The 22,759-nt window shown below is 38.2% G+C and overlaps 3 protein-coding genes across 4 annotated transcripts; 1 reads left to right on the top strand and 2 right to left on the bottom strand.

Annotated features, from left to right (window-relative positions):
- Positions 1-506: 506 nt before the first annotated feature.
- Positions 507-4,519, top strand: nr0b2b (nuclear receptor subfamily 0, group B, member 2b). The gene is made up of 3 exons (XM_083543377.1): positions 507-670; positions 2,195-3,291; positions 3,746-4,519. The coding sequence occupies exons 2-3, from the start codon at positions 2,736-2,738 to the stop codon at positions 3,994-3,996; spliced, it is 807 nt and encodes a 268-aa protein (XP_083399503.1). The 5' UTR covers positions 507-670; positions 2,195-2,735; the 3' UTR covers positions 3,997-4,519.
- A 1,810-nt stretch (positions 4,520-6,329) lies between these two features.
- Positions 6,330-17,073, bottom strand: kdf1b (keratinocyte differentiation factor 1b). Of its 2 annotated transcripts, none has more exons than XM_083543356.1 (4): positions 16,795-17,073; positions 10,408-11,354; positions 9,583-9,651; positions 6,330-7,014 (listed from the first exon to the last, which is right to left on the bottom strand). In XM_083543356.1, the coding sequence occupies exons 2-4, from the start codon at positions 11,333-11,335 to the stop codon at positions 6,911-6,913; spliced, it is 1,101 nt and encodes a 366-aa protein (XP_083399482.1). In that variant the 5' UTR covers positions 11,336-11,354; positions 16,795-17,073; the 3' UTR covers positions 6,330-6,910. The 2 variants fall into 2 exon arrangements, with proteins under 2 accessions (XP_083399482.1, XP_083399483.1); XM_083543357.1 differs by lacking the exon at positions 6,330-7,014 and adding an exon at positions 8,137-8,581 and having other exon boundaries at positions 16,795-17,062.
- Positions 17,074-19,504: 2,431 nt separating this feature from the next.
- Positions 19,505-22,759, bottom strand: tpbg1b (trophoblast glycoprotein 1b). The gene is made up of 2 exons (XM_083543496.1): positions 21,972-22,759; positions 19,505-21,684 (listed from the first exon to the last, which is right to left on the bottom strand). Exons 1-2 carry the CDS (start codon positions 22,229-22,231, stop codon positions 20,835-20,837), a joined length of 1,110 nt encoding a protein of 369 aa, XP_083399622.1. The 5' UTR covers positions 22,232-22,759; the 3' UTR covers positions 19,505-20,834.

The raw sequence follows: 22,759 nt of genomic DNA, 5'->3' as shown, positions 1-22,759 counted from the left end.
TATAACTAAACATTTATAAACATTATAATAAATAATGAATTTATTTATTAAGTAAAATTATCCAATTTCAAATCTTTGTATAAAACAGTATGTAAGTATGAATAGGACATGAGTTTATTTAATATAAGATGTTTTAATCAAAATGGGTAAGTTTAGCAGGATTTCACCTGTTTGGAGAACATAAACTCCTCCCCACACAGGTTTATGGAAGTCAGCCAAGTCTCAATCAATGGAGATTCCTGAGAAGGTCAAAGTAAGACAAATTAATGCTGAGCAGGCAGAATTTTACAGAACCATTTCTAAAGAATTTGTTCCATTGATTGATCGATGTAAAAAAGGGTTTCGATTTAAAACTGATCACAGTCCAGTTTAAATTTATTTAGAAATACAGAAAATTTTAATCTGTTGTTATACCTTGCTCCCTATGAAATATAAAATAAAAGTGATCATGAGGGAATACCACTTATACCATGAGCAGCCAATTTTTTTTTCACTTTTTTTGTCACATAAAAAGGAAAAACATATGAAAATACAGTGCATTTAGTTTTTACAGAATTTAGTTTAAATTGGGAAGAAGTAACAGTAAAAACAGAGTTTATGCCACTGTTTGACATATATAACCGAACCTCTATGGCTTATCAAGTATATATTATTCAAGATTGTTTATACAGTGGGGAAAATAAGTATTTAAACACCCTGCTATTTTGCAAGTTCTCCCATTAAGAAATCATGGAGGGGTCTGAAATTGTCATCGTAGGTGCATGTCCACTGTGAGAGACATAATAAAAAAAAAAATCCAGAAATCACAATATATGATTTTTAAACTATTTATTTGTATGATACAGCTGCAAATAAGTATTTGAACACCTGTCTATCAGCTAGAATTCTGACCCTCAAAGACCTGTTAGTCTGCCTTTAAAATGTTCACCTCCACTACATTTATTATCCTAAATTAGATGCACCTGTTTGAGGTCGTTAGCTGCATAAAGACACCTGTCCACCCCATACAATCAGTAAGAATCCAACTACTAACATGGCCAAAACCAAAGAGCTGTCCAAAGACACTAGAGACAAAATTGTACACCTCCACAAGGCTGGAAAGGGCTACGGGGAAATTGCCAAGCAGCTTGGTGAAAAAAGGTCCACTGTTGGAGCAATCATTAGAAAATGGAAGAAGCTAAACATGACTGTCAATCTCCCTCGGACTGGAGCTCCATGCAAGATCTCACCTCGTGGGAAGGTGAGAAATCAACCGAGAACTACACGGGAGGAGCTGGTCAACAACCTGAAAAGAGCTGGGACCACCGTTTCCAAGGTTACTGTTGGTAATACACTAAGACGTCATGGTTTGAAATCATGCATGGCACGGAAGGTTCCCCTGCTTAAACCAGCACATGTCCAGGCACGTCTTAAGATTGCCAATGATCCAGAGGAGTCATGGGAAAAAGTCATGTGGTCAGATGAGACCAAAATAGAACTTTTGGGTCATAATTCCACTAAACGTGTTTGAAGGAAGAAGAATGATGAGTACCATCCCAAGAACACCATCCCTACTGTGAAGCATAGGGGTGGTAGCATCATACTTTAGGGGTGTTTTTCTGCACATGGGACAGGGCGACTGCACTGTATTAAGGAGAGGATGACTGGGGCCATGTATTGCGAGATTTTGGGGAACAACCTCCTTCCCTCAGTTAGAGCATTGAAGATGGGTCGAGGCAGGGTCTTCCAACATGACAATGACCCGAAGCACACAGCCAGGATAACCAAGGAGTGGCTCTGTAAGAAGCATATCAGGGTTCTGGCGTGGCCTAGCCAGTCTCCAGACCTTAACCCAATAGAGAATCTTTGGAGGGAGCTCAAACTCCGTGTTTCTCAGTGACAGGCCAGTGACAGGCCAGTGCAAACCTGGTGAAAAACTACAGGAAACGTTTGACCTCTGTAATTGCAAACAAAGGCTACTGTACCAAATATTAACATTGACTTTCTCAGGTGTTCAAATACTTATTTGCAGCTGTATCATACAAATAAATAGTTAAAAAATTATACATTGTGATTTCTTGATTTTTTTTTTTAGATTATGTCTCTCACAGTGGACATGCACCTACGATGACAATTTCAGACCCCTCCATGATTTCTAAGTGGGAGAACTTGCAAAATAGCAGTTTGTTCAAATACTTATTTTCCTCACTGTAAGAGCAGTCTGGCTCAGATAAACAATAAGATGAGTCAAATTTTATATTAGGTCTATTTACGTACACTATTTTACTTGAACAAAGTGTGCATTAATATCATGTAGAATAATCACACACAAGTGTGTGGTACAATCTGTTCACAGTGGCCATGGGACATGAGATTTCCAAAGCTCTGACCATTAATAGCTGTTATGATTAGATCACAGACTGCCTTAGTGATTAGCGAAGAAACTTCTGGCTTGACGCCGCACACGTGTAACCTATGTTATAATTTTCTCAGACCTTGGTGTCCTAGTACAGGCAGAGTTAATGAATAGTAAACATGATAAATGTCATTTACCCTACTTTTCATGGTCTAGCTGCTGCTGAAATGGATAAGATTAATGGCCTCCACGTTGCAGAGGGGTAACCAGGGTCATTGTATTTTGCTTACTACAAAAGTTACCACCTCTTAGTCAAGTTTGTCACTATAAATAAGACTCCGAATAGTCATTTGAGCTAGGATATATCTGAGAAGACCGCCAAGCACTCTGTTAGCCAAACATGCATTCTTCTGTGGAGCCTCAAAAGCATTGTTACTCAAGGAAATTCAAGCAGGAGCATTCCCACACCATCCTGTTCAACATTCTGAACCATAGAGACAGCTGTCCTCTAGAGGCTGAAGACCAGAGCATTGTGATGCATAGCTGTAACTGTGAGCAGTGGAGATTTATGTGTTTGAGGAACCCAGAGAGAACCTGCCAAGCTGCCAGTGAAGTGCTGCTAAAAACCATGTGCTTCATAAAAAGCCTTCCTTCCTTCCAACACCTGCCAGTTTGGGACCAGTTTTTACTTCTAAGGAGCCGCTGGGTCCCACTCTACATCCTGGGCCTCGCACAAGAGCGTATAGCTTTCGAGGTGGTACACTTCCCCACGACGAGCTTCCTTCACAAGATTTTGGTGCACCACAAAAACAGTGATGGTGAACAGGAAACAGAGGATTTCCCACTGAACCTGGCAGCTGTACAGAATCTTAAATTGTGCTTGGACCAGCTCTGGAGGTTTGACCTCAGTCCTAAAGAATATGCCTACATCAAGGGTACAGTATTATTTGATCCAGGTAAATATTAAACTAAAATGTTCTTTAACATTTCATAAAATAATACTTAATATTAGCAATAGAAGTCAAATATTTATATTTATAGTCAGGTAATACCATATACCGTAAACACTAAATTATCTATTTGAAATTTAATGAGTCTAAAATGAGAACCATTTTATTTTTACTTATTACCTAGTCATCAATTCTTTCATTTAGATATATTCATGTTACAGTTTTAAAAAAATATTTGAATGTGAAAAACAATATTAAATATAATACTTCACATTAAATATATTATGATTTCATGAAAACAATGCAATACTAATATTTAATATTATTTACAAATATTTCTTACAAAATATTCTGTAAATATTTTCATTTTTGAAAATCATTCATAAATAATAAAACAGATCATATATTTAACATTGAACATGAATAATTTGAATCCTACCTTTTTGTCTTTTTTCTTCAGAAGTCCCTGGCTTGATAAACCACAGGGCCATCGAGGGGCTTCAGAATGAGTCTCAGCGTCTTCTGCATCAAGTCATTCATAAACTTTATCCAAATGAGCACAGTCGATGGACCAGTGTGCTGCTAACAGTCTCCTCACTTCACACAATAGAGCAAAACTTTATGACAGCACTGTTTTTCAGACGTCAGATCGGTCGGACAAACTTCCTCCAGCTACTGACTGAGATGCTTTTCAGTACAGGACGTTCTTAACCAAGAAGTTGTCCATGGTTATTTGGATTTAAAAATGGTGTCCAGTTCCTTCTTTAATAGTTTTATTCAAAGTGAGTTGAGTTTCATTTTTCTTACTGTAATAAAATAAACAAGTCTCTGTCTTCTTCACCATGTCATAATATTTGTGGTTACAACGATGTGGTTTATTATAACAGGAATATGGTTAATAAAATCTAACACTGACTCTTTGTTTTTGTCTTCTAAAATCTTCAAATTATTAAAACAATTTCCCCCCAAAATTTAAGTAATCATTAAACTTTAGATACTTTTGTCTTAGTCTCCACCTTGTGGTCACTTGTGGTCATTGTCTCACTCTACTCCAAGCCACTATTATGACGTCCCTGGTGGTCTAGTGGTTAGGATGCGGCACTCTCACTGCTGCGGCCCGGGTTCGATCCCTGGTCAGGGAACCAACCCCAGCCACTTTCAGTGCCAGTCCCAAGCCCGGATAAATTGGGGAGGGTTGCGTTAGGAAGGGCATCCAGCGTACAAACGTGCCAAATCAAACATGCCTCTGTAGCGACCCCTAACGGGAGAAGCCGAAAGAAAGTTAACTTTAGAACGTTCTTCCAAATGCAGATTCAGAAAATACTATTCTCTGAAGCAATTAGCAGTCTCATGTAAGTGTTTACTGCATCACTGCAGGATTGTTTACAGATAAATAGCTCTGAAGTAATGCAGAAGTTTCCTTTAAATGCGTGTTAGCTGTTATGATGATGTGACTGACTCAGAGCGGTTGTGAGCTGGTTGCGCTTAAGGCGGTTATCTTCCAATCACACAAACTTGTCAGACCAGTTGTGTTTGTATATATGTGCTCTTGTTAGAAAGTCCACAGTCAACCATGTTTTTTATCTTTCTGTTGACCTAAACTGTATTCATCCCCATTTCCACCAGCTTTCACATTCAGTATCTAACCCCTAAAGGGAGATACGTGTGATTTTTGCCTCGCCTTCACCTACGAAACAATAGTTTTCAACTGAAAACATGAGCAACAATATGTAGATTGTTCCACACATCCCCTGTAGGAACATCCCAGCAACACAAACTGGAATTACCTCCAGGCCTGTGTGAGGACATCAAACACACTGAATAAACAGGGGTGGATAAAAGGGAGGTAAAGTTCTTGAATTGGTATTTTGTATTAACAGAGACAGTGTGAAATAAAAAAAAGTCATCACAAATATTTTTGACAGCACTTTTTTGACATTGGTGATTGTTGGATTCATTGTCTAATATGTCTGAATGTCAGAATCCAATGGAAAAATACAAATGTGTTGAGTTTGATTAAACACTAAGCATGTTTGGTACAATAAAAACGAAAGCACGTATTTTTACTTTCGCTATTCCCGGATGTTTCTACACAATTAATTAAATAAGTGTAAGAGGCACATTTATGGGAAATGCCTCTTAACTTCTACAGCAGGACGCTGTGTTTTTGGATACACAATGTCCTCACTTGACTCCAAAACCATTTAAAAATGGACACAGACCCACACACCCTTTCTCTAAACAGCCGGTGCACTTAGACAGCAAAGATGGTGTAGATAAACTGACTATTTTTTCATTCGTGGTCATCTGCATCTGTGCATCTTTACTGCTCAAAATATCCCAATGATTGTTTTTAAACACATTTGGAAGTGTAGTCTAAACTAGTCTAATGTGTTCCTTGAGTCTAAATGAACCAGACAAACCACTAAAAAAGCAAGGATTTATTGTTTCAGAATATATATATATTTATATTATCTGCATAATGCAGATACTGCAAATAAGAAATGTGTGAACAACAGTGTTCCAATACCGCCGGCGCAAAGTCTTTTTGCAGTTAATTGATTTATATTTGTTATAATTCTAATACACATCAATCTTACACAAAAAAGTAGTATCCATGCTTGTGTTTGTATTGGTTTATTATATAATTTTTTTAATATAATTTTATAGACATAATTTATATTTTTTCTAAGAACTTTCCCCAGTTTATATAGCTTACCTATAAACATAATAAATACAATCGAGATTTATACAATTACGGCAGGTTAAAGTTTCTATCCTTTCCCAGAACATTGGCTTTTATTCAAACTGCTCCTGGTGCTTTTTACTGTAGTAAAAAAACAAAACAAAAAAAAGCTTTGTTTCCCAAACTTCACTGTGCATTAATTTAACTGTGTTCAAACAGTGTAATAGTTGTCCAGAGGGCTTTGTGATGAGAAGTGTAATAGTAAAGTGAAATTTGTGCCAGAGAAAAACCAGCAGCAGAGAAGTTCATGTACAACACTCAAATGTATCTGAAGTTCAGCATTATTTTGAGACTTCAGTTGAATTTAATTTACACTTTATTTACAGAAATCAACTAAAACACAAAAAATCTAGCGAGACACTCCACAAGATTGATGTAATATTACACATTTAGCTTGAACTTTGATTTAACAAAAAACAAAAAAAATAAAAAATCTAATTCTCTGAGAATGACACCACAGAGCAATGGGAACGAACACAAACACACCCAGACTCCAAAACTTACAATGTCACAAAGGCATTAAACTACAGTAATATTTACTATCATATACATCACCTGGGCATAACAGCTAGAGGAAGAGGAAGAGCAAAAGTCGGCTGTCCTTCAGTCACTATTTAAAAAAGTGCAAACGTGGCTCTTCTGAGGAACAAACTTCTAAACACTAAATGCTCACCTCTAATGCTAATGTCTGTTACCTTATCGATCATTATGATCTAGGACAAGGCAACAATTTTTTTAGCCATGAATAAAAAGGTTAATTGTGTCAATAGCAGTTAAATGAGTCAAAGCCTTTTTAGGCTATAAAGTAAAAGTAATGCACATGATCCACCACAATCCCACACAGAGAATATTTTAAGGGGAAAACCAAAAACTATATATTTAGGCTCTCACTCCATGAGCAAGTAAAGGAGTGTCTGATGTGATGGGTGTGACGTTGTTCGTGCAGTTTGGCGAGTGAGACACAGGAAAGCTGACCATGTATGCTGCAGAGAGAGAGAGAGAGAGAGAGAGAGAGAGAGAGAGAGAGAGAGAGAGAGAGAGAGAGAGGAAGAATGGGGGGAAAAAAAGCACTTAACATCACAAGTAGCCAAGTTTAATTGCGCCTTCAGATCCAATCACTAATGTCCAAAAGCTTCCCAGATTACTTTCGATTCGGTTTTATTTGTATAGCGCTTCTAACAATGTACGTTGTCTCAAAGCCGCTCTACTGAGATAAAGAGGTTATAAAGTTGTGTGAAAGATTGTATAAGTTTAGTGCCTATAAACTTGTTAAATGTTAAGCTTAGCCGTAAAGAGCGACAGTGGTGACAGTGGCAAGGAAAAACTAACTGACATGGCTTGAGGAAGAAACCTTTAGAGAAACCAGACTCAAAAGGGAACCCCTCCTCATCTGGGTGGCACCAAATATTCTTTCATTACAGTTCCAATTTCGTCGAGCTGTGCAGTGATCCCCAGATGAGGATGGGTTTCCTCTTGAGTCTGGTTCCTCTCAAGGTTTCTTCCTTATGCCATCTCGGGCAGTTTTTTCTCTCCACAGTCGCCACCGGCTTGTTCATCAGGGACAAACTTACACTTATAAAGAACATATTCATATTTTTATCACCACATTATCTGTGTAAAGCTGCTTTGAGACAATGTTCATTGTTGAAAGTGCTCTATAAATGAAAATTTATTAAATTGAATTGAATTAAAGGGCCTTGCTCAGGTGCCCAGCAGTGGCAACTGGGTGGTGCTGTGATTTGATCACTTTTTAAACCAGGAGTGAAAAAGACTGAAAAACTGGGTTGAACAGATCAATTATACACACATATACACAAACTGTTACCTATTCTTAGTAGCAAATAAGCTTCATTATTACACTATTACCAATATAGGAATGTCAGTAGATTTGACTAGAACTATTTTTGCATAAATTGCATTGTAGATGTGTGGAATTGAGAATTTGACTACTGAAAATGGTACTTTTTAATTTTATTCTGGTTAAACGCACACTATCTAATCACTAGTGTAAATAGCAGTATACAAATATTAGGTGTGACCAAATACAACTACAAGGCAAAATTACACATCTGGCAAAACACTTATATATTTAAAAAAAAAAAAAAAAAAAAAAAAAAAAACCCCAACAACACGCCCTAATGTATTCGAGGCAAATCCAAAAGGTGTGTATAAAGTCAAAGAAAATGTTCATCACCTCTATCGAGGCCTTCTGAAGGTGGTGTCATGTGCAGCAACCTGGAGGCTCATTAGCATTAGCAGGCTTTGGATACTACAATCTACTGTGGCTTCTAATTCAAGGTCACTGTACCATAAAACCATGATCTATTATCAAGAATATCCTGGTGCAAATGCACACTTATTTTCCAGCCTAAGCATAATAATAATAATAATAATAATAATAATAATAATAATAATAATAATAATAAATGAATAATATCGAAATGTCTCACTAACACACTGGGCTTGATATTCGATGTTTTGCTTTGTAAGCAAACAGTTCCAAAATCCACACTCAGGAAGGAAAACAAGGAAGGGGTCAAAGATATCAGCCTGGAAAAGTGATCAAAGGAATGAGTGAGTGTATTACAGAAATGATGCACTGACCTGGATTAAAATGGAATTACATTTTAGCCCAAACTGAATTTTCATTTTTTTTTTTTTTTTTTTTATATTATAAAAACTAAAATACTCAATGAAAAAGGAAAAAAAACAGACAGAAACTGAAAGAACACTGAGGCAACAGAGCAACATGTTCTTCAAAGTCTTTGTTAACAAAGTTAGAACTGTTAATGGCTTTTGAATGGAGTCAAATTTCTTTGACAACTATCGAAACTTTCATTATGATGAGCAAGTTTACATTTTTCATTCTGGCACAAAAAATGTGTGTGGAAGCTGGGGCTGAACGGCACTTTGGATTTTGATGTATATCTCCCTGAACGGAAGGTAGTCACATCATCAAATTTTGGAAAGAGGGTTCTGGATGCAGTTCTCTGCATAGTTATAGTGTTTATACTTGTAGTTAAAATTACTTACCAACTAGCTTACTTACTTAATTCATTACATTAGTCAGTAATTAAAATTTGATGTTTGGGTCTAATGCGGTTTATTTATTCTAAACACTCTCTATACTTTACTACAGGAGCTGTTCATTAGGTGTTCATTAGCTCTTTATTTGTTCATTAAGGAACAAATCATATAAACAACGTTGGGAAGTAGAATGCACAGAAGGTGCACCAATCACTGTGTCTCTTAGAATATTAAATCATAAAAATACTGTGAGTGTTCATCTTTTTCTCAGAAAAAAACATTTAATTTAGAATGCAGTGACTGTCAAATGAGGGTGTGGCTCACTTTAATCTGTTAATAAGATATGTTCTGAATTTACAATGGAACTAATGAGGACCTGTGCATGTCAAACTGTTAAGAAGAAAGAAATAGGTTATTGCAATATGTCATAATTAAACAGTAATAAGCCTGAATACAGGTTTCTATTTAATTTGGCTAAGTGACAGGAAGATCAGTTCTGGATGAGCTGCTGAAAATAAGCTTACACTGTTTACTGTTGTTCCGCATATTTCGTGCTTCAATGTCATCGGATCGCTCCTCTGAAATCTTTAGACCTATAAAAAAATTAATAAGTAAATTAAACTAGATCAACTACCTGCATTCCTGTTCTCACAAACTAGCAAAACTCTGCTAATCTTTAAAAGCACAAATAGCTGCCTAAGTAAAACATGCATTAGGAAATGTTCATGTATGATCTATTTGTCCAGCTATGCACCATAAAGCAGTGGTCCCCAACAATTGGTACCCGGGCCGCACAGAAAAAATACATAACTTACATTATTTCCGTTTTATTTCTTTTCTGATTCTGAATGACGTTTTATTTTGGGAAATTCCCGGATTCTCTCCGCCACATCTGTCTATGACTCACTCTTGATGCATGTCAAGATACATGTGACCAAGGCAAGTCTTACCAACACCTACCTTCTTAAAGGGGCTGCTCTGGCCACGAACACATAATACATTACTGCTAAATTGAAACCCCCAAGCGAGCAAAATGATGGATTCACGTTTATTATTAGATTTAGAAAATACCACTTTTTATGGCGGTCGTATCATTTTATTTTGATGTATTTATTCACCACACCTTAAAGGCTGGTCTGTGAAAATATTGTTTGACATTAAACCAGTCTGTGGCGCAAAAAAGGTTGGGGACCGCTGCCATAAAGCACTTTATAAACTGTCACTATAGCGCTCAATGCTATTAGAAAAGACCCATGAGAGGAGATAAGCTAGATTTTTATGTTTAAAATGAAACATGCAGAATTCCTAAAATACAGCATAAAAGACTAAACCAGGTCGGTGCTACTTACTTCCGTCACTCATGGAATTGAAGCTGTTCTTCTTGCTGCTTCTCTTGCTGCTTCTCCAGGTGTCATTTCCACTGTCTCTCTGAAGCTCCTGCTGTCGGACAGCCGCTTTCTTCTTGGTCTTTCGCGTGCTGATACGAATGATCTCCCGGACTAACCGGCATTCTGCTTCCTGCTCCTTAATGTTATGCTCCTCGACGATATCCGAGATGAGCTGACTGATCTCCTGGGAGCGCTTCAGGAACATGGAGTCCGACGTGCATTTTGCCAGCTCGTTGATCTCGAACTCTGAGAAAACCTCCAGCAGCTTACGCGTGATTAGCGAGTCCACATCCTCGTCCGTTCCTTCATAAATAAAGTCCTTGTCTTGTAAATCACTAAAATGCTTGCTGACACTCAGATATGTCGGGCTGTCCATGTCTGTTTTAGGAAGTCGGAATGAGACTGACTCGTGATCATTTTTTAGTGCAGATGGATCCACTTTCACACCGCCGATACAAAGGTCGGGATAAAAATCCTGAAAAGTCTTGTCATCTGGACTCGACATCACAGCTTTGACAACCTCTGGCTCATCAGCCTTGGCCTCCCCAGACAGAAGACATGGCATTCTCCTACACACCCAAAACAGTCCACAGGTCAACACACTGCAGGCAAATGTCCTACAGCTTTTCACAGAGACACATGGAGCACACATGCAGGAACCAGATGAAGGCTCTGTCTTGCCAGGCAAAAAGCTGACGGTCTCTGGCTCAGTAGCGTTACCGTTAGCATCTTTCTGACGGACCTTGTGGACAGCTCCAGGGTACTGGATTTCAAGTCTGACTGGGTCAACACTGCGCTCTTCATTCTGCCTACTACTTTGCATTAACGATCCTTCAGGGTGTCCTGCTCTCTCCCACCCCTGAGAGGTTCTTTTGCCATGGCCTGACATGGTGTTGTAGTGTCAGGGTCTGTTAAAGAAGCAAAGTGCAAAATACCTTATTTGAATTGGTACATATTGTTTTATTAAACAGACTTTTTTGAACAGTAATACCCTTTAGACTGCCCCTACATACTCCAAAAACACCCCTAGACCATTATCTCCAGCCCATTATGTGTGTATCATCAATCATTTGGAGGCGTTAGAACACACCTTTGGTTATGTAAGAATAAGTAAAACACATAACTCTAATCCTGGAGTTCCTAATCAATTCATATGCACAGTGGTGGATGAAGGACACAAACCAGGTACTTGAGTTAAACTAGAGATACGCCTGGCTACCTTTAAACTTTTACTTGAGTAAAAGTACAAAGGTACTTGCCTTTAAATGTACTTAAGTATCCAAAGTACTATGATTTATTATGGCTACAAGGTCTTGTTATAATTTTTATCACAAGACTCTCACTTAATCAACTCAGATTAGGTTAAAAAAAAAAAATAACTCCAATGTTACTATGAGCACACTTAAAAAAAATGTAAGCAAATAAGGCCACTTGTGTTGTGGCAAGTTAGAGTCAAGAGTTTCATCTATCATTTATTCCTATCAAATGCTCTGCTAGCTGTTGAACTGACACTGAACTGTATGTTAAGTAGAAACGTCCAAGCAGCAATCAAAACAAGTTCAAAACATTTTCATTAAACAAGGCTGAACAACAGAACAAACTGTTCAAACAAAAACAAAAACACTTCAGTAAAGTAGATACGCAAAAAAGCTACTCAAGTACAGTAACAAATTACACTTACTTAGTTACTGTCCACCACTGCATATTCATACAATTTTTAATTTCTTACACATCCGTCTATTGTTTCTGTTTGACCCTTTTGGTGTTCCATAAATGTAGCTTACCATCTAATGTAGCAAGAGTTACTAGGGGGGTTGGGCTGAATTTGACTTATGGTAGGACAGACTCTGTTTTAACTTCTCTGTTGAGATCAGGTTTGACTGACTCAGTGCTCTCCAAAATCCTCACTTAAAATATTATGAAAAAGTTGTAACTGTCAGCATTTTGGGACTAAATAACTGATCGCTGGTACATTAAGGTTTTAAACATAGATTATTCAACTATTTCTAAAAAAGAATAAAATCATACTTCTACTCAATCTACTTTCTATAATCTTTTTTTTTTCCTAGAGGAAAATATTATTTTTACTAATAAACTGGACCATATTCTCATTAATCATTAGCATTCACTATGACAGTGATTTGAAGGTTTTTTCCAATATACATTATTTGAAGGAGATAAATCCAACCAATGTCTGTTTACTGCAAACAGAGAAATTATAGGATATCTAATATGCACAGCATATTTTCCTGGACATATTTCTTTTTTTTTTTTTTTACATCAAGTACAATCTAAGATTTGCAAATTACGCAAATATGTGATGTGAAGAAACGACAGTGCTGACGGTTATTCATTTAACCTGACAGAGTTAAATGGTTGTGGAGATAAATGATTAAAAAGTGTATCAACTCAAAAAAATGCCAATTTCAGTCGTATCAGATTTAAAAATCTGTATCTGAATTTATATCCATGGTAGGAGTTTCTTTTTGTCCACAAACCTCAGTTCTTACCCCAGAAACACTACTAAATATCCATATTGACTTTGTCCTAAAATTAATATGAAAAATAAAACCTCTTGCATGGAATACTGCAATCCTCTTGTTTAATTCAAATGATGTATTCACATTTGCTTTCATTCCCACTAGAAATTGTCCTTCAAGCACAGAAGAAATACAAACCAAAGAAAAAAAACTTCAAAGCAAGAAGATCTTGAAGATCATTGGGATCCCTTGAAGTCCAGTGAGTCAACCTGATCCGTCAATCAGATTAGAACGTGCAAGAATAGAAAAACAACAGAGCAGATGAAGATTTGCAAGACAGACATGTTTGTGTGTGTGTGTGTGTGCATGTGAATATTGCCAAAGCACTACCCCATGAAAGACATAAAAGGGTCATATCACAAAGTCCCATCAACACTGCTGAACCACATAAAACCCTGCAACATGACCGATTTCAGCGCCAGAGTTCTGAACATTAACAAGACAAATGAAGAGTCACTTGTCACTCGAGCTGTGCATATTGCATCCAGAAAAGTTAAAAAGATATAAAACAAGCAAAAAAAACTGCATAAATTACTGAATATTTCTACCACATGTCATTAGTGTTTTAAAGATTTATAACGTGATTTATTAGGGGAAAAAAACAAGTGGTACAGTCATTATTTTTCCGGTTTTCTATTCGCCTGAGACAGGGTTGAGAAAAAAAAAATATCAGGCCATGTGTATTTTTTTTTCTTGTTTGTTTTCTGCCACTGTTTGGACACAAAGTGCACCCGGATTCCTGAGAACCCCCTGGGAAAATGTGTACTGCATTACTAGTGAATCCAAGCCTACACTGGATCCACATCAACCTGGACCTCAGAAGACATACTGAGAAATAACTAAGCATGGGAAAGAAATCATCCTCTAACACACACACACATTATGTATTTTATATATACACATACATACACACACACACACACACACACACACATACATACTGTACATACATATACAAACACACACCTGACAACATTCATACTTGCATCGCTCCGTTGATTGCAAAGTTTTTTTTATATATGTATAAACAAAAATAGAGTTACTTAACTGGTTGCTGAAATGTGAGGGATATATATATATATATATATATATATATATATATATATACACACACACACATATACATACACATATACATACAGTGAGGAAAATAAGTATTTGAACACCCTGCTATTTTGCAAGTTCTCCCACTTAGAAATCATGGAGGGGTCTGAAATTGTCATCATAGGTGCATGTCCACTGTGAGAGACATAATCTAAATAAAAAATCCAGAAATCACAATGTATGATTTTTAAACTATTTATTTGTATGATATAGTCAGGATCGAGGGAAGGATGAACGCAGCAATGTACAGAGACATCCTCAATGAAAACCTGCTCCAGAGCGCTCCGATAACAACAGCCAAGATAACAAAGGAGTGGCTACAGGACGACTTAATGTCCTTTAGTAGCCCAGCCAGAGCCCAGACTTGAAACCGATTGAACATCTCTGGAAAGATCAGAAAATGGCTGTGCAATGACGCGCCCCATCCAACCTAATGGGTGCTTAAGAGGTTCTGCAAAGAACAATGCAAGAAACTGCCCAAAAAATAGGTGTGCCAAGCTTATAGCATCATACTCAAAAAGACTTAAGGCTGTAATTAGTGTGTGGTGCTTCAACCAAGTATTGCGCAAAGGCTGTGAATACTTGTGTTCATGTGATTCCCCCCCCCCCCCTTTTTTTTTTTTTACTTTTAATAAATTTGCAAAAAAAAAAACTTTCTTTTCGGCTTCTCCCGTTAGGGGTCGCCACAGCGGATCCTCCGCACGTTTGATTTGGCACATGTTTTACGCTGGATGCCCTTCCTAACGCAACCCTCCCCAATTTATCCGGGCTTGGGACCGGCACTAAGAGTGGCTGGGGATGGTTCCCTGACCGGGAATCGAACCCGGGTCGCAGCGGTGGGAGCGCTGCATCTTAACCACTAGACCACCAGGGGACCTTTTAATAAATTTGCAAAAAAAAATTGCAAAAAACACTTGTTTCATGTTGTCTTTATGGAAGACCCCCAAACCTGTTCCCAAACAGTTTGCTGAAGATGACCTGTCCGAGAGCATGAATTACTGAAACCATGTCCAAGATACCAAGATAAACGTGTTTGGCTCAGATGATGTCCAGTATGTGTGGCGATGCCCCGGTTGAGAAGTACCAACATGCTTGCCTACAGTCAAGCATGTTGGTGAATGCAGTTGGTGGGAAGCTGTGTTTCTCATATTCCAAAATGTACTGTGACATCCTGAAGCAGAACATGACCTGAACCCTATTGAGCACATGTGGGGCATCATCAAGCGGAAGCTGGAGAAGCATCATGTGTCTAACATCCAGCAGCAAAGTGATGCCATATGGAGGACTAGGAAAGGGATCCTAGCAAAAACCTGTGCAGCTCTGGTGAATTCCATGTCCAGGAAAATTAATTCAGTGCTAGATAACAATGGTGCTCACACAAAATACTGACACTTTGCACACAGTTTTGACATGCTCACTTAGGGTGTATTCACTTTTGTTTCCAGTAATTTAAATAGTGATGGGTTATTTTTAGAATGCAATAAATCTGTACTGCTATACAAGCTGCACATTGACTACTCTATAAACTACTCCAAATTTCATTTCTACAGTAACATATAATAAAATGGTTACTCAAATGCGAGGGGTGTGGTCACTTTTGTAAGATACTGTATATATTCCCATCTATACCTATCCATATTTATGCAGTAATTCATCAGCAGCATAATGTACAACATCTTGCAAATATAGGCCAAGAGCTTTATTTCACATTAAACATCAGAATGAAGACAAATGTGATTCCTGTAATCACCTGCTGTGATTTTCACATACAACAGTCTATAGAATTTACATGGATTGGTTAAAAAAACACTGAATGAGTTACAGCTCTATGAGGAACACCGTGCTGAAGAGAGAGATCAGTAATCAGAGGAAATGGTTAGCTTGGTTTCAGTTGTATTGGAATGCAGTGTCTCAAAATATCGTTCTTTCAACTGCGGTGAGCAGAAAAGCATATCTGAAGTTTTGATCACATTACAATAGGACTGTTTTAAGAACAGTAAATCTGTACTGTTACACAGGATGCACATTGAATTCTCTAAAATATACCCAAGTTTAATTTCTATAAAATTGTCCCTTGAGAACATAATAAAATAGTATAAAAAAGGGGTATACTCACTTTTGTGAGATAGTGTGTGTGTGTGTGTGTGTGTGTGTGTGTGTATGTATATATATATATATATATATATATATATATATATATATATATATATATAGATAGATAGATAGATAGATAGATAGATAGATAGCAAGAGAGGGGGATACATAGATAATGTAGAAAAAAAGGACAATCAAAGCAGGGATGTGTATGAATGTTGTCAGGTGTGTTTTGATAGATGGGCCTAGTCGAGCGTGCAAACACAAACACACACACACACACAAAAACCTATCCACAGATACACTACTCCTGCTGCAGAATGCTCCATAACGCTTATTAGAGCCTATAGTACGCCCTGATTATATGTTCATAAGAAAAGAAAAGAAAAGAAAAGAGAAAGAAAGAAAGAACGAACGAAAAAAAGAAAGAGAGAAAGAGAGAGAGAGAGTGTTCTGCTTCACAAATAAACCGGGCTCATTACTTCTGTTTACACCTTTACCTCAAACATTTCTATTACAGCCTGTTGTTTTCCCCTTTCACAATAACACCCCATCATGCACGTACAGCATTTATCAGCAGGTAATGGAGTCAAGAAGACACTTTACTCACGGCATAGAGACAGAAGAAGAGAAAAAGAGCGAGAGAAATGACGCAGTCCGGAAGTGCAGTCTGTGTTTTTGTCCTCCTTTCCCGGTAAACACCACTCTGACCTACAACAGAAAGATTAATCCACAGCTGTCCTGTATGGACACGAGCACAAGCTCGAGCTGAGTGTAAAAGCAAACTACCAAGCTACCCAACTGCCGTCTTCTACCTGCCCCATGTCTTCCCCTTACACTGCTGAATTCAGTTACCTGAGGCAACAGGTAGTGAACAACCCCTGCTGACGTCATCTTCACCAGGTCACCCTATTCACCTGTGTGTCATTACTCCTGGCATAATTATAAAGTTATTACTACACTCCCAAACCCCCATACATTCAAAATAAATGCAATAAAGGGGTTTAAATATATTATAGATTAAAAAAAAAGTAGTATTTGTTTTTACATTTTTGTTTTGTTCTGTTTTATCGCCAGTAGGTGGCAGTCTGGGGCCAGAGTTGCAATAAAATGTCCTAAAGCCTACCTAAAAGTACCCCAACTGGTATCTACCCTAACATGTCTCCAGAAAAGTACCCCAACATATCTCCATAATTCTAATTCATTATTCATTACAATAAACCTGGAGGTTTGTGACACAACACAAAACTAGTGAAAAGACAGGATTTCCTGATCCATTTATTCGCCAAATGCACTAGTTAGAGGTGATAGTAATGAGGAACAAACTCTCAGAGAAAAGAAGAATAGAGGAAGAAAACCATGAGAGGAAGCAGACTCAAAAGGGAACCTGGTCCTCATCTAACACCGGATAGTGCCATTATAAATAATTTCACATTTATAACTGTGTTAGCCAAGCAGTGCTCGATGTTAGCAGTTTTTCATCTCAAAGTGATTTAATTAACAGTACATTGGTGAAGACTTGAAGGTAAATGTAGTGTTTTTTGCAGTTGCACTCTAAAGTTAAACAAGAAAGAACATTGAAAGACATTTTTATTGTACCATCTTTTGTTCTTATTCTCATTTTCAGTGGTACCATTCTCTGTAAATGTATGGTGATCATTAAGATGACCATGTGGAGTCATAATCAGCCAGTGCAAGTTTTTTCAGATGATAAAACCTCTAAGAAGAAATAGTGAATTAAGATATTTTAAGCAGGTCTGGAATCACTGGTAGGAGTCTGAATCACCGGTATCTCAAGTGTAACGTGTAGTGAGAGAGAAAGAGAGGGAAAGTCAGAACGTAGGTTACTGAGCCCCTACAGTTGAAATGCTTGACAGAAGTATCATGGCTAATCCAAAACAAAACACAGCTCTGAAAAAGAGGGGTCTGGTTTCCATTCCTGTCTTCATGTTTGAGAAAAAAAAGCTGACCACTCAGAAGACTGAAACGGTGTTAAAACACACTGACAAGAATCTTCGAATTTCTGCTTTTTATCTTGTTAGGGACCAAAGAAAAAAGCTGCCCCCCACACTATCTATGGGGCTACCCATTGACCTGTGCTATTGATATGTAAAAGAGTTGGCTTTGAGGTAAATCCATTCCTCTGCTTCCCCTGCAAATGTGATTTTCTTTGTGGAGAAGGAATACAAGGGGACTTCAAATCCTGCATGGATTACAAAGAACAGAATGCAGTTACCATCAAGTACAGGTCTCCATTATCACCAGATTTAAATTGGGTGAGATCATAGAGCACCAAGCTGGAAACGGACCTGTAAAGCTTGAAGCTGGAAAAATACTATTGTTTGTATTTATCTGCTTTAAAACATAAAAATGTTAATAATAATATTAATAATATAAATAATAATAATAATAATAATAATAATAATAACCTCCACTCTTCTGGGAAGATGTTCCACTAGATTTTAAAGTGTGGTTGTGGAGATGTTTTACGGAAACTTACGATTCCTACTCAAATTGTACAACTGCATTAAAACACACAGTGTTATAAATATGAGCCGAATATGTAATGGTATAAATGTTACTGACAACCATAAAACTAGCATGAACGTATTGTTGCGTTATTATTACGGAAATCCATGGATTTTAAATTGTTCTGAATTGATGTTCTCTTCCAACTTTTATACAAATGTTTGAAATGTGCAAAGACATGAGGATGTTAATTAATCACTTTAGTTTAAATATTTACATATGGTGAGAGTGAGAGAGAGAGAGAGAGATAGATAGATAGAGAAAAAGAGAGATTGATAGCTACCAGCTGTGGGGTTTTTACTAACATATTTACTCAGTGGCAGCTGTGAGGTTAGCTGTTGCAGTATAGAGATGTTTATGATTTTCTATTTAATACTGAGAGTGCACTTTACATTAAATTCAGGCAGATTGGTCTTGCAGGATGTTATGACTGCTGGTCCCTTGGGTCTTCTGAAGCTAAAAGTACATTTCAGTGGATTCTCAGACTGTGGCTATACCCAGATACCACAAAGACCACAGAGGTCCCTGAGGTAGAGGCACAAACTTTAGCAAACAAGACTTTTCTCACCGGAGGGGTCAAGGACACAAGCAATGTGCAATTATTTATATTTATAGACTTGTATATTCTTAAACAATAATCAATGGGATGACCGGGGTCTAAGCGCAGAGTTTGATGCAGAAAAAGGAAATAGAGAAATAATAAAGCTTTCACCCAAAACAAGTAAAAGAACACTTAATACTTATATTTCATTATAACATTTTTTTATTAAGAATGAGAATGAAAATGCATGTATGGAAACCAGTGTTTATTTATTGTTTGGTAAATGCACAGTGTATACACAGACCCAGTACTGGTCATTACATTTGCAGTTTCATTTTTAAATTTCCATTATGTCTCTGTTTTGGAGGCCTTCATATGTGATTAATGAAGTGCAGTTTGACAGCATGTACTCATTAAATATGTTGTTAAGATCAGAGCAACTCTGGATCTTCAGGTACATATGAATATACTATCTAATGCTTTATGGAGACAAGTCTGTTTCCAAAATACAGACTAAGACTAGTTCTATATTTAAATGTCATTATGAGAGCAGGTAATAATTTCAGTTTTAAAATGTCCTAACTATATTTATATCTACTGGATTTTTCAGTTTTTATAAAAAATAAAATAAGTACAGAACCATGACACCCAAGTCCATGCTTTTGGTGATATTCTCTCCCATAAACCTCCCTTAAGAAACATCTGAACCTAAACGTTTCCATCTGCATCTCATCACTGTAAAAAATCCCCAAAGCACAAAAAAACTGCTGAAGTTCCTAGGAGCCTCCACACAGCCAGGTCCACTTGCTTGTCCTTCGGCAAGCCGCTCGCAGGGCTGGTTTTCATCACGCAGACAATAAAAATCCGAGGACTAAAAACACAGAACATTTCTTCTGAAAAAAGGAAGGAGAAGCAGTCCAGAGATTTCCACAGCTGGTCTCATTTTCTCTAAAAGACCCCCCCTACACACACACCCTTTTGCAGTTATTTCATTCTGTTTATCTGGCACAAAGGAAGTGTGTTTCTCTGTGGCTCTGTGGTAAGCTTAGAGGAGGTTATCCTCGCACTGGAATGCTTTGTAGAGAAAGGCAACCACATTCTTCACAAGCTCCCCGTGGGTAGAGGGGCACAGTGGGCTCTGTAGCCTTGCTGATTGTGGGTTCAGCTCTTTGATTCGACAAACGTCTGGGAAAAAAATACAGCCGCAGAAAGCACTAGAACAGATTTAGTATGACAGTTACTTCCTCCTAAAGCAGTAAATGCTGATAGGTCTGAATGGAATAGCAGAATGGTCTTAGACACAGCCAAAACCAAGTCACTTGGATCCTGTTCTCCGAGGATACAATAGGGAAAATGGAGTGGTAATGGAGACTACAAAGCAGTGGGATAACATCATTAGTGGATACTGCAGTTGGAGGAGATGGTGAATGTATAAAAAAAGAACTTGTGTGCAGGTTGCTAGGCTCAAATAGCCAGTAGATTTGCATATTTTTGTAGCAGTTCATACTTACAACACATGTACAGTTCTATTATAAATTTCCTCAGGTATACATTTGAATTAGAAGTACAAGTAGTACAAATTACACTTCTGCATTGGTGGACAGTTGTGACAACCTGGGATCAGAGTCAATCTCATATCGGTAATGATAGCCCTCCCACATCTCCCTGCAAGTGTCACGCATTTCATAAATGCGCTTCTTGATACCTTTCCGGTTCAGGTACAGCACAAAGAGAAACATTAGGCCCACAAAACCCAGTACTATGCAGAGAAAAACATAGGATGTTTGCAGAGCCAGGTTGTTCTCCTCCTCTGTGTGAGAACACCCCAACACCAACTTCCTTGCAAGCAGTAAAGAAATGTTGCGCAGTTCAGCAGGGAAGACACAGACCACATGCTCCACATCTACAACACGTTCCTGTGAGGTGTTTAGCAAGGCAACGAATGGCTCGATTTCACAAGAACACGTGTATGGGTTCTGCCCGAGGTGAAGCTTTGCTTTTCGAATGCGCTCCAACTCCATCAAGCCTTCCTTGTTGAACGTTTTAAATGCATTATGGCTGAGATCTAGGTCTTCTAAGTGCTCCAGACCCAGCAACGTCTCATTGGTGATAGATACAATAGAGTTGTTGGCCAGCTGAAGCCGGCGCAGATTACTCATGTGAAAGAAGATGTGAGGGGGAAGGAAGATCAGGCTGTTGCTTGACAGGTCCAGCCCATGCAGGCTGTCCAGGCTGCTCCAGCGCAGAGCCGTGTCCAGGTTAGTGATGGCGGAGTGGTTGTAGAGTGCTCGGCTGAAATTCAGCTCTCTTAGCGTGTGGTTGTGTATTGTGAAGGCCTCTGGGTGAATTGACACCAGCTGGTTGTTGCTCATGTCCAATGATCTGAGGTTATGCAGGCTGGAGAAGGTGTGAGACTCCACCTCTGATATTCTAAACAGAAAAAAGGAGGATAGGAGGATCAATGATTGGGTTTTGCATTCACAGATTCAAGGTAGCAGAAAGATAAATAATCCAAAGGAGAAAATATTTAGTTCTTCTAAATATAAATAAGAAGAACCACTCTTCACTCTTGGGGAAAGATGTCCCCCTGCATTTTGGAGAATGGTTGTGGTTTCTTTTTCAGGATGCATTACATCACCAGACCAGACTTGATTAGCTAAGCATGATTTTTCTCAAAAAAGCAATCTTTTTTGTTTACATATTTCTAAATGGTTTACCTGTTGTTGCTGAGTGATAATGTTGTCACATTTTCCAACCCCTTGAAACCCTCTGGACCAATTCGTCTAATGTGGTTGCCAGTGATGAACAAATTCTTCGTGTAACCAGGAATTCCGATCGGTATGTCCTGAAGATCTTTGGAAACACATTTCACAGTCTGTGCAGCTTCGGAACACTCACAGCCTGCAGGACACGACGCAGAGCGCGCAGCGTGAACGCACAGCAGCGCGAACAGGACGCGCGGCACCAACAGGGACATGTCGAGGGTGGGGGACAAAAGTGCAGTTCTGAGCCAGATGATGCCTTTAAAAAACCCTCTCTAAAAGGAGTCGATTATACATACTAACCAAACATGCTTTAAAAAAAATAAAGTCTATCGGTGACTGAAGACAAATTCTAGGAAAAGTTGTCTTCTACTGTCCACGCGTTTCTCCCCGACTCTCAGAAGAACGTGGATCCTGCGTGGTGTTCTTCTGAACTCATGAATGATCACTCCGCGTTCTCAGGTCCCTCTGCATCCTGGAGAAGCCACGTGTGGTGGAGGATTTGATTATCATAAGAAAGAGAACCATCTGAACTTCTCTACAACAATGAAATGAAAGCAGCAGCGCTGGACACACGTTTGGAGGAGGGGAAGAGGACGAGGAGGAGGAGGTGGGGGGAAAGGCTACTCATGTCTAAGAGAAACACAAACACAAAGTCAAAATCGACTCATCAGAGCAACTGAAATACAGAAATGTCTCAGGTTAAAATGGGTTTAGGAGATCAGATCAGTACCATGATTTCT

This window comes from Silurus aristotelis (assembly GCF_946808225.1).
Source record: "Silurus aristotelis genome assembly, chromosome: 6".
NCBI classification, from domain to species: Eukaryota; Metazoa; Chordata; class Actinopteri; order Siluriformes; family Siluridae; genus Silurus; species Silurus aristotelis.
The sequence above is the reverse complement of the archived record's forward strand: the minus strand, read 5'-3'. Positions and strand labels throughout refer to the sequence as shown.